The 12,402-nt window shown below is 34.2% G+C and overlaps 1 protein-coding gene across 4 annotated transcripts in view; it reads right to left on the reverse strand.

The window, feature by feature from the left end:
* Positions 1-454: 454 nt before the first annotated feature.
* LOC109079886 (D-ribitol-5-phosphate cytidylyltransferase-like) overlaps positions 455-12,402 on the reverse strand; it is a 31,093-nt gene continuing 19,145 nt past the window's right edge. For all 4 annotated transcript variants that reach the window (XM_042771459.1, XM_042771460.1, XM_042771461.1 and 1 more), the window contains one exon: positions 455-874. In XM_042771459.1, the coding sequence (XP_042627393.1) occupies positions 770-874 (105 nt within the window). In that variant the 3' untranslated portion in view covers positions 455-769. The remainder of the gene's footprint in view (positions 875-12,402) is intronic.

A 12,402-nucleotide genomic window follows, 5' to 3' on the forward strand; every position in this document is an offset into this window, starting at 1 on the left:
GGAATGTTTAGAACAGAATTTGAAATATAAATATAATCTTTGTCACTTTTGATCCAAGTAATCCTTGCTGAATAAAAGTATCAATTTCATTAAAAAACACTAACACTTACTGACCACAAACTTTCTGACAGTAGCGTGTATGTATATAAAAAATACAGTAAACAAAACTTGATCACAAAAATTACAAATATTTTAACATTTAAACTAAAGAAACATTCACTAAACAGTTTACTAAAAGGATTTCAAGTTATAATGTCAAATTCATTACAACCGACAACTGTGATACACTACAGCACATTTTCATACCCCTCCACAAGATGTCAGCATTTCATTACATATAGAGATGGTCTACTGTACATGTGAGACCATGTTTTCAATGATGAGATTAAGCTCCTAAAGTTGAGCTAGAAGTAAGCTAAAAAAAAAATTAACAAAAGCTAAAACAGAGATACAGTTATTTTTTATCTGTTTTATTAAAATATATGTATTTTTACAAACAAATATATGTAAGGATTCAGAGAGTTGTGTGTTTGTGCTTGTGTGTATTTGTGAACAAACCAGGCCAATTACCTGGGAATCGAGTTGATTTGATCCAAACAATGACTGTTTGGATTGTTTGCCATCACTCTCACTGTCTGTAGTTTAGTGTATGCTGAAATATCTTCATTTGCAAATGTCCTTTGACCTTTGAGATTCCATTCTTCTCTCTTTGTGAGTCCACAGGCTCATCCTGGATGTCTACTTAAATGCATCTTCTCATGCTTTAGTTTCAGACATGAAGCAGCTGCCCAGTGAGAGCAGCGTTTCTGTCTCTGATGAGAGCGACAGTGATTTGAGTGAGTCTCTCCACAGATCTCTCCCACTGCTCTGGCACCTGAAGGAACACACACACACACACACACACATATATTTATACATATATACATATATATATATATATATATATATATATATTATATATATATATATATACATATATATATATATATATATACATATATATATATACATATATATATATATATACATATATATATATACATATATATATATATATATATATATATATATATATATATATATATATATATATATATATATATAAACACTTGAATATACAATCAAACAATCAAATGCGAGTGGACCTGTGCTTTTTCCCCAGATTTCTCATCATCAGATGTAACATTCTTGACTATTTACCTCCCATGAAATTTGGCAGCCAAAGAAGAAAAAAAAAAGGCAGGTTCCTTATTGTGCTCACAGGGTTTCAGGTTTTGTTTTCATGTCTTTTGTCTAGGATTTTGGGGTCTGTTCTCTTAATATGCTCATCCCACCAAGTCTTTATTTGCTTTTGCATCAGTGATTAATTGCTGCACAACTCTCCTGGTCTTCTCATCTCACTGGACTGTGTTCAGATGTACAAACCGCATTAGAACAAGAAGATCTGCACTTTTCAGCGGATGTTGGACCGAAACCTTGGTTTTCTTTAACAACTTCCTTTCTGGTTTGTTTCAGATTACCTTAAAAGTGATGTGTAATTTCTAACACATTCATTTAGAAAAATCTATCTTAAATTGCACTATATATATATATATTTGATTTATTATTAATTGTATTGAATAAATAATATAATTAAATCTTGGTTTTATCAAAATCTGTTCAAGAATGTTTCATATTACCGTAAAGTGATGTGTATTTTCTCACATAATTTAGAAAAATAATTAACAAAACTCAACTTAACTCAAAATGTGCCACTTGGGGTGTGTGTAGGTGTCTGTCTGTCTGTCTATAGATCTATCGATCAACTTTCAACTTATTGATTTTCACAGCTGTTACTACTTTAAACGTGTCACTCTTTTCTATTTTTCACAGTAGCCGTTTTCTACCACGCTCACTTCCAAATCCTCAAATCCATGGATTAAACTCTGAGTGTCATGACACATATTTTCCACAGTTAACTCCTCAGGATTCAATTTGTAAGCATGAGGATGAAATAAGCTAAAATCTAGTGATTAAGAAAATTTGTGGAAAAAAAAAAAACTAAATCATGACTAATGGCCATATTGCAGCAGCTCCTGAACTTCAGCAGCTCTGCAATGTGCAGTGTTTTTTAATCTTCATTTGGAGGCAATTTGAAAAAGAAAATAACAAAAAAGGAGCAAAACGAAGGGTGGCTCCCTGTTTTTCCTTGAGTAATAGAATCACTGTTCCCTTACTTAATTATGGGTACAAAACTCTGCGTAAGGAGCCAAAACATCTGCAAGCGGTCAACTGAAGTCCTCCTAATGACAGCTACTTCACAGACAGATTTCACACACAACTCAAATAAAGCAAGAAAGTTTATGGCACAGATTCCTGTATCAACGTATCATCAGATAACACTCTGTAATAAGGTCTAAACCAATGAAGAATGACCTCCGTGTATTTGTTTAGTCAAGAAATGAAGAACAAATGCCCCCAATCTGATTGCCACCCACATATAAAACTAGGGTTCACGGAAAATAGCACAGTGTTTGTGGAATATTTACAAACGCAGAAAAGCTCGCCTACTTTACCACAGCTAATGACAACATTACTCATGTGGCCTGTTTTGTTATTGGTGTGACACGACAGTCCTACTGGGAAAATAATATATGGGCATTTTTCTTTTCTCTACAGAAGATCACCAACGAGGATCAAAGGTTTAAGCCTGCCTAAGTCTCATGTTTCCAGTCAGTAGCAAAATATGGCTCACATGTAATAAGAAAGCAGCAGATCAACAACTTATTTCTTGGCTGGAACTTATTTGAGCTGCCATGACATAATGAAAAACTACAGTGACATGTGTGGGGAAAAACAAGATAATAATACTGTTGAGTTTGAGTCAACACTAAACGAACATTTATCTTACTCTAAAGTGTGTTGTGGTCTAGAAAAACCATCAAAAGTCCATAAAAAGGATAAAAATGCTAAGCTCAATCTATTTTAAATTAAAATCTAGTGGGTAAAAATATAATGCATTCATTTAGAGACATCACACTGGAGTAAACTGGGGTTAGGTGACTGATTCAATGGTTGAAAATATGCATTAAAATGCTATATCTGCAATGTATGTTATTACATTTTTTATTTTGATGATTACCTGTCCCTGTGGTCCAAGGAAGTTGGTCAAAGTAAAAAAAAAAAAAATTTGTGGTACACTTCACTTGTGGAAAAAAGACATTGTGTTTAAAGGATTACAATGCTAAATATAGATATGTTAAATGATTAAATATAAAGGTAACCACTATGATTTGTCATAATATTACATCACTTTTCCATTCCTGACAGCAGAAAGCTTACTAATGAGTTCTATTCTGTCTCAGTGTCATGGCCAACACTTAAAAGCACACATGGAACAGGAAACTCGACACTTGGACTTTTAATTTCTTGAAGTCTCAGATGGAAGAGTTTCCAAGAGCTCCAGTATCTTTTCCAGGCTTTTATGGGATGGATAAAACATTTACAGTGTCTCCAAGCCAGCCTAATTCACCTCTCCTGAAGGAAGTGGATGAGGTCGAGATGCTGTTTACTACACTCCTAACTGTGCGCTACAGAAAACTTTCTTCCCAAGCCAAGAGATCAAAGCTCTTTTAATAGAAAATAAAAAAATATTTGTATCATATGCACCTCACTAATCTCCCAATATCTCTTGTAATCTTAATACTGATGACAATGAAATACAATAGATCACTTAGGTAATTCAGAACATTATCCAAGAAAGCTCTGTTACTGGAAAGAAAGAAGGAAAGCACAAAAACAACAATAGAGGGAATGTTTGTAATCTTACAATGGTAATTGAATAGAAAAGAAGAAAATCTTTGAACAGACAAATCAAATCAGAATCATGGACACAAGACATGTAGCCGCTTTCTTTCCATTGTAAAATCCCTTCTTTTCTTTCATTAGTTCCCCCTAATGATGGTCCCATTGGTGGAAAACTCTTCCAATGATGTAAAAAGGCCATTCAAACCCATTTTAACCTGAAATTGGCAGAACTAATGAAAATCTCTCTACTTGGCCTTGGCTTCCCCCGAGAGAGCCACTTGACTGGAGCTTTGAATGCCTTTTAACACACCAAGATGTTTGTGAAATCATTATTATATAGGCATTTTCCATGTAATATAAGAGAAAAGTAAGTTCCAATGTATATTACATATCCTGGTACTGTTCAGCAATTACTTAAACTATACAAAACACCTTTTTTTTCTTAAAATTCAAAGGAAAACTGACTCGTAAAGTAGTAAGATAAAAAGCATTTACAGCAGTGGACCACACAGTGAGTCGTTCATTATCTGTCCTTGAAAATCCTGCAGATCCAGACAGCCTTTCCAGCAGCACGGAGCAGTGCGCCTCACACCTACGGGCTCTTTGAAGATGGGGCCTCAGCAATTAGGAAATTAACAATGACAATTTGCACCCTTTTAGTCTTATTCTTTCCAGGCATCAAGTGAGACTTATTCCACTACAGGCCTGCCAGCGTGTCTCTATAACGACCTTCATGAAGGTTTTGAAAACCTTTAATGCCAGCTAAACTGGAAAGAATACTTAGTCACAGTGCTGAAGCCAGATCAAAACAAGTACTAGAATTTTACCACGACACTTTCAGCCAAAGTGAATTTCAAGTAATAATTTTTAAGCAATAAAGTGTCCACCATAAGGAGGCAGCAGAAAGTGAAAGTTTTGGACCAAAAGCTGACCAAAAGTGACAGACTAATTAACTGGTGATGCTAATTAAACAGTAAACAGCACAATTAAACACTCTATGTTACATTAAAATGCATCTTAATGGCAAATGTCTTATTCTCCCATTAAAACCCATGCAGACTCTGGGTCGCTTTGAAACATGGTATTACATTTCTTATTCTGACCGTGCATTCCTTTTGGGAAATTATAATAGAGCCAGTTCCTGAATGTCCCTCCAGACTGCCAATCATACGACAGCCAGAGGCAAAGAGCTTGATAGAGACATTGAGCCCAAGTTACTGTCAACTTCAGAGATGTGATATGGAGCTGAACTCTGCGGTTCACCTTCCTCAACTGTAACTGTATCCAAAGTTCCATTTTTAATAGTAGACCAGCTTAGCGAATAACCGCAGGTCAAGAGGGACTCTCTGTGAGTTTTTAATTGAACTGGGTAGGCCGGTTTTTGGGTAGGAAAATAGCAACGACCATGCAAATGTATGAATCAATAAATGGATCAATTTTCAGTTTTTGGCACAATACATCTAAAATGTAATCTTTCATCTTAAATTTTAAGCTTTTTAATCTTTCCATGAGCAGCGTACAAAGCAGAGCCTGAAACTCTGTCTTTAAACAGTCAGTGAAAAGAACTGCATTAATATTTATATTTTCAATAAATTAATTAACATTTTTCATTCTTTAAATATATATATATATATATATATATATATATATATATATATATATATATATAAATTATTTCAGTTTTAGTTACATATGTAAATTAACATTTTCTATTTTATTTAATTAAAAAATCCTTAAATCAATATAACATGTAGTTTCACTGATAAATTTAGAAATAATCAAATTTTGATATAATAATTGTGGTTATTTATAAACATGCACTTGCTTTAATGCTTAAAAAAAAACAAAAAAACAAAAAAAAAACAGGCAAAGCAGAGTTCAATGGAAAGTCATGGAAAGTGCCATCTAATGTCAACAGGAGAAAGCCAGCAATTGACTAACTCTGTACTATGAACTTAATGTGCAGGAAATGTCAGTTTAATAATGAAAGCCAAAATAGTTTCGACTGAAAATCATACACTGGCTTACAGTTTTAGGAACACTTGACAGTTGTTAATCTCTTCTATTACCAGCTTATTACGAAGAAAACAGGTGAAAGATGATTCAGTCCACTGATTTTTCAAATTGTACCACCAGCACAAATACCTTAAAAAAGGACAGATGTGTCTTTGTGCATTAAAAAATGTGTCCTCAACACGACCCCATGATTCTCATTCAGTCTCACCTCATTTTAAAAGGATCTGAGCGTCATTATCTCTTCTCTTAAATTGGGGAACACATCCACATTCCTATTGAAGCACTGCATAACCCAATATTGACTCAGGAACTGCTCAGATAAACAAGTCAAGGTACACTGAAAGAAAATCAAAGTAATAATGGTTTCCGTTGTGCGGTTACAAGGAGAATGGCGTCTATAGTTTCTCATGTCTTAAACAGGTTTCCTCAGTGAACTGTCTTTCTGGATCTCTCTCTTCCTTTTTTTTTTTTTTTTTTTTTGGTAGAAGAGCCTCGGGCGTAACCCACCACATTCACGGGAACAGGGTGAAGAAAATACAGGGAGCTTTGTTTCCATACCTGTGAATACTGCTCTATTTCAACAAGTCAGAGGGAGTGATTTCTCTGTTTGTACTTGACCTGGCGACAGATATGTTCCTAAACAATGATAGACCACAATGCTTCCTTACACTGACAGATCTGTTGAAAATGGCGAAATATGTCATGAAGGCCCACATGCAGAAACTAAACATCTGCTGTTAACAACAAAACCTCTTGATTTCCCCTCATTACAATTGTGACATACACAGAAAGGTCTAGCGAGGGATCAACCTGGGTCATGTATGTTATTTCCTTTAGCGAAAAAACTGCATTTCAGTTTCCACATCCTTTTTTTCCATCTCTAAACTCACCCATCACCAAATACCCGCACCTTGTCTTGATGCATAAGGAACAAGCCTTATCACGTAAATATTTCACCTTTCCATCAAACAAAAGACTGTCTGCATTTGTTACCAAGCTGTCCAAACAAGAATTACCATAGACTAAACAGTCGTCATTTGCAGAAGAGTAAAGGTGAAAGTGTGAGAGACTGCGAAATTGCTTAGCGGAAAACAAACCACCCTCCAATGGAGATCTCCTGCATTGTTTATACAGATGCAACATAAATACCCCTCTGCCCACATACAAAAAAAAAAAAAGAAATTAACAAAAAAAAGTTGTGCCCTCTTCGCATCATGGACTACTCCTAAATAGCCAGATAATATATTTCATACAAGGAACTTCATGGTTTTATATATATATATATATATATATATATATGTGTGTGTGTGTGTGTGTGTGTGTGTGTGTGTGTGTGTGTGTATGTGTGGTGCAATACTCAATTTTAAGCATTTAAAAGTTTTAAGAGTATATTGAAATATTTTCTATTTTTATTATAACATCTGGGGGTTATATATAAACCTTTTCTTATTTTATATATATGTAAATATGAATTCTAGGGGTTTATGTATATGAGCCCTCAAATGTTTGGGATTAGTAAGATGTTTTTAAAGAAATTAATATTTTTATATTGCAAGGATGTAAGGACAGTAAAGATTTCTGTTTAAAATAAATGCTGCTTTTTTTTTATTTAGCTTTCTATTAATCAAATAATCCTGAAATGTATCATGGTTTCCACAGAAATATGAAGCAGCGCAACTGTATTCAACATTGACAATTATAAAAGGAATGTTTCTTAAGCACCAAATCAGCATGTTAGAATGATTTCTGAAGTATCATGTGACACTGAAGTCTGGAGTAATGATGCAGAAAATCGAGCTTAGCCATCACAGGAATGAATTACATATTTTAAAAAATAGAAAAAATAGAAAATAAAAAAATTTGCAATATTTTACAATATTACGGTTTTACTATATTTTTGGTGAGCATAAGAGACTTGTTTAAAACATTTAAAAAAAAATCTTACAAGTCCAATTTTATAATTATACATATTTTTGTTTGTCTTGTTTTTGTTATCTTCCTAAAGTTTTGATTGGCATGCAACAGAAATATAGGATTTGCTTTACTGACATCTGTTGACACAACCTCCACAAGTTATCCATTATGATTTAAATACCAGGCTTAAATTAGACTTTAAATATAACAGGATATATGTGGTATAAACTTCTGGACACCACTGTATATTTAACATATATGGTGCAGTTAATGGTTTCCAGTGTAGGAAAGATAAAGCTCACTCAAAAGATTGTGTTCATCAACGACTTGCCACCAAGAAAAGAAAAAAGGACTTTTTTAAAAAAGATTCAAGTCAGAGGAGAACCAGTTCAAACATTTCAACCCAACAAGGCTCATACTAAATCCTGAAAAACCCCTGAGCTCAAAACAAGATTACTGCACAGTGGACATTCAATACCTGACAGTGGGTGGTCGCCTCAAATCTAAAACAAGTGTTCTGCCGTGGACAGGCTGCATGGGGCAGAACACACCACCACAGCCTTTTACTGATTGAATATTTACAAACCCATTTGGTTGCCCCTGGTAAGAATCAGCCTTTAATTTCTGATCTAATTTGTTTGTGAATGTTCTTGGTTGGAATGTTATCTCACTATGAGTGTTTGCATGCATATGCAGCATCTTGAGCGTATAAATGGCTCATATAATCTGACAAATCAATGCTAAATAAACAGATTCAGTGGGTTACAGTCTACGATAACACACGCCAGCATGCATCTGAAGCACTCAAGGCATTACATGGTAATGCACAAAAATTTTGGTCACGTAAATGTCCAAAAATGTCCTAAAATCATTGGAGAGAGAAACTTATGTAGGTCAGAAATCTCAAACAGAAACCTCAAATTTAGCAAAAACAGACACTAACCAACAACTTTTGTACAACATCATGAGTATAAATGTGCTAATGTTCCCTAAAAATCAGTTTTAGAATTATTTTAGGGTCACTGTGCACTGTTTTCTGCACATTACAAGAGTATATGTGAAAACTTTCAGGATCTCTGTAGGAGTGAGTTTGTTTTGAAGGAATAGTTTACCTAAAAATAAACATTTGCTGAAAATTTACTCACCTGCAGGTCATCCAAGATGTACTGAAGTTTGTTTCTTTATTGCAACAGATTTTGATAAAATTTAGCATTATATCACTTGCTCAACAGTGGATCCTCTGCAGTGAATGGGTGCCGTCAGAATGAGAGTCCAAACAGCTGATAAAAACATCACAATAATCCACAAGTAACCCATACGACTCTTATCTATCAAGTGAAAAGCTGTGTGTTTCTAGGAATCATTCATCATTAAGGCATTTTAACTTTAAACTGTTGCTTCAACATGCAGCTTCTTCACTTGAAAAGATGTTAATTAATGGACTAGAGTCATGTGGAATAATTGTGGATTATTCTGATGTTTTTATCAGCTGTTTGGACTCTCATTCTGACGGCACCCATTCACTGCAGTTGATCCACTCGTGAGCAACAGATTTAACATAAAATTTCTCCAAGAAACAAACTCATCTATATCTTGGCTGGCTTGAGGGTGAGTACATTTTCAGCAAATTTGTATTTTTTTTTTTTCAAGTCAAAACATCGACCAGTGCTGACATATGCACAATTACAAAAGTTTCTCTCTCTCTCTCTCTATCTTTGTTTTTATTATTATTTTTTTTTAATCAAACCAATTAAAGAATGTTAGTGTAATAACTTACATATTTACATATTACTTACAAAAAAAAATATCATAACATTACTAGGACTGATATGTACTGTAGTTATTCTGGAAACACTTTACAATAAGGTTCAATTAGTTAATGTTAGTTATTACACGGCTCTGTGGAATACTTGATTCTAATTGGTCAGTCGTGACATTCCGAGGTATGTTATCTCTCGATAATAACCGGTAAAAGCTGCTAACACAGGCTCATCCGGGTAACTGAAGTCGGTGCTATATTCTTGCTAGGAACAGTTTTTCTTCACGGAAGATTTGCGTTTGTTCAGCTCATATAATACTAAAATTAATTATTTAATTATGTCACCCTGGTATCTAGGACGCGCGCTCTAGTTTCATACAAACGCAGCTGCTGCCATTTTGCGACAAAAGTATTGTACAGTGTTATGGATTATAAGATAACTAACATACTGGTAAGATTTTAAAATAGTTTTGTCATAAATCAATATATTTTATTGCCATAATTATTTATGTGGTGAAATGTTGTGTAATAAGTGGTATGACTGTACCATTTCCCTTAAATGTCTGTCTAGTTTGAACTTGCCACTTGCTAGCAACTGCTTTCTTCACAGAAGCTCTGCATTCAAATATTTAAACTCAAATCAATATTTTGTGTCTAATTATTTATTTATGTGGCAAGTAGCCGTGTAGTAAGCAGGATAATGTACATCCAGCCGGTTGTTATCACAGAATAACCCCCTTCAGGGTGATACAATAACGACCGGCTGGATGTACATAATCCCTTAGTTAATGTATTAAATGAAATGAATAAACAATGAGCAATACATTTATTAAAGTATTTATTCATCTTTATTAATGCTAGTTAATAAAAATACAGTCATTCATTGTCAGTTTGTCAATTCACAGTGGATTAACTAATGTTAACAAGCACAACTTTTGATTTTAATAATGCATTAGTAGATGTTGAAATTAACATTAAGATTAATAAATGCTGTAGAAGTGTTGTTCATTCTTAATTCATGTTAACTGAAGTAGTTCACTAATGTTAACTAATGAACCTTGTAAAGTGTTACCGTTATTCCAAATAAAGGCTGATTTCCAATTTCAATGCATCATTAGTATTAAATATCAAGAATACCCAACACATGCTGCCACAGTACATATATTTTAGTTTAACACTGTGGTACAATATCAAAGGAGAAGTGTTCTGGCCTGGAGTTGTCAGCAGGGATCTTTCAAGACCAGACAAGAAAAAGAAAGAAAAAAAAACAGACTTTTTTGACTTTTCCTCCCGCAGTGCATTTGTGCCAGCTGAAGTGAGGAAAACGTAAAAACAATACGACACTGAGAGAAGGGGAATATTTTGAGAATGAGAAATGACTACTGGAACTTAAATCTGACACTAAGCGGAGAGTATGGCCAAATACATTTGTGCTGTCAAAGGCAGATGAGTATAAAACAAGACGCTGAGGTACACACCACCCTGACATCATTTTAGCAGGGGTTATTTTCGAGGGATTTAAGGATCTGATACCTTTTTGTGGTCCCTCAATCATCATAGCACTGTACTGACTCCTATAGAAACCTGCAGATACCCAAAACATCATTAATCTTCAGAAAATGTTACTCATTATTTGCCTAAAAAAAAAAAAACATCTAAAAACTGCATCTCAAGGCTTCAGTGCCAGTAAAGCTGTATTGTAAACCTCAAGATGGGCTAAACCAGGCATCCAGTTTCAAAAACGAGTGGATCTGGGCAGGTAAGAGAGTCTCTTTCTCTTTTCTAAGGAACAGCTAATCTCCTCTCAGGTTTAGATTCCTCAGCTGGATGCTTTGAGGAGAAGGAAGTGAGAGGCGGGTAAACTGCTGGGCTCTCACAGGAGGGATTAGAGGCTATATATCATTGTGACAAGCCTTTTCAGCGCATGAAGGGCCACCAGGCCCTGTGTGTGAAGGAGATCCTGTGACACTTCTTGTCACTCATTGGCCATGCACTGAAAGGGCCAGAAATGACCTTTATCACACCGTCAGATCACCTTACTGACAATAAGGCACATATGTGAAATAGTTATTATAAAGGGCCCGTGTACTTTTGAGTCCATTCATTTTTTTTTTTTAAACATGATGAAAAAAAGAAAAAAAAAAGAAAGAACGGTTGTTGTATTTTTAAATGCTATGTTGAAAACCAAAATATAGAACCGTACATATTAACATAACATAACAATGTGGTATATCTTATTATTAATTTTTACAGCATTTTGATATCTTTGATCACTTTTGTTGAATTCTAATATTTCAAGTTTGTATGTTTATAGTAGCCTCTATAGGTGCTTTTGTTTTTGTTTGAACCATTAAGGCAAAACTGCATTTTCCGTATTTCATTTCTGGGTTAAAAAACTAAAAAAGAATGGACGCAAAAGTACACGGACCATAAAGACTGCCTAGTGATCAAAAGTTTGGGTTCAGTGTTTTCTTTAGAAAAACATTAATACTTTTATTCAGCAAGGACAAATTAAATCGATCAAAGGTGACAGTAAATATATTTGTAATCTTACAAAAGATTATGTTTTATAATAAATTAAATGCCATTCAATTCACTGAAGAATCCTGAAAAAAAAAAATGTAATGGTTTCCACAAAAATATTAAGTGGCGAAACTGTTTCAACATTGATATTAATAAGAAATGTTTTTTGAGGACCACAGCAGGATATTAGAAACTATAGGATATTGCTGAATATATAGCTTTCACATCACTGGAATAAACTAAGTTTAAGTAAGGAATAACTGACGACGGGCCATTGAACTATTAGACAATAATGCACACCCAAGGTGGTGATGCGGCCACAATGTGACACGAAGTGTGCATTATTTTCTAATAATTAAATGGATCGGAGTCAATATTTCCACTTATACTACAATTTTAGACCT

This window comes from Cyprinus carpio, chromosome A15 (assembly GCF_018340385.1).
Source record: "Cyprinus carpio isolate SPL01 chromosome A15, ASM1834038v1, whole genome shotgun sequence".
Taxonomy (NCBI): domain Eukaryota; kingdom Metazoa; phylum Chordata; class Actinopteri; order Cypriniformes; family Cyprinidae; genus Cyprinus; species Cyprinus carpio.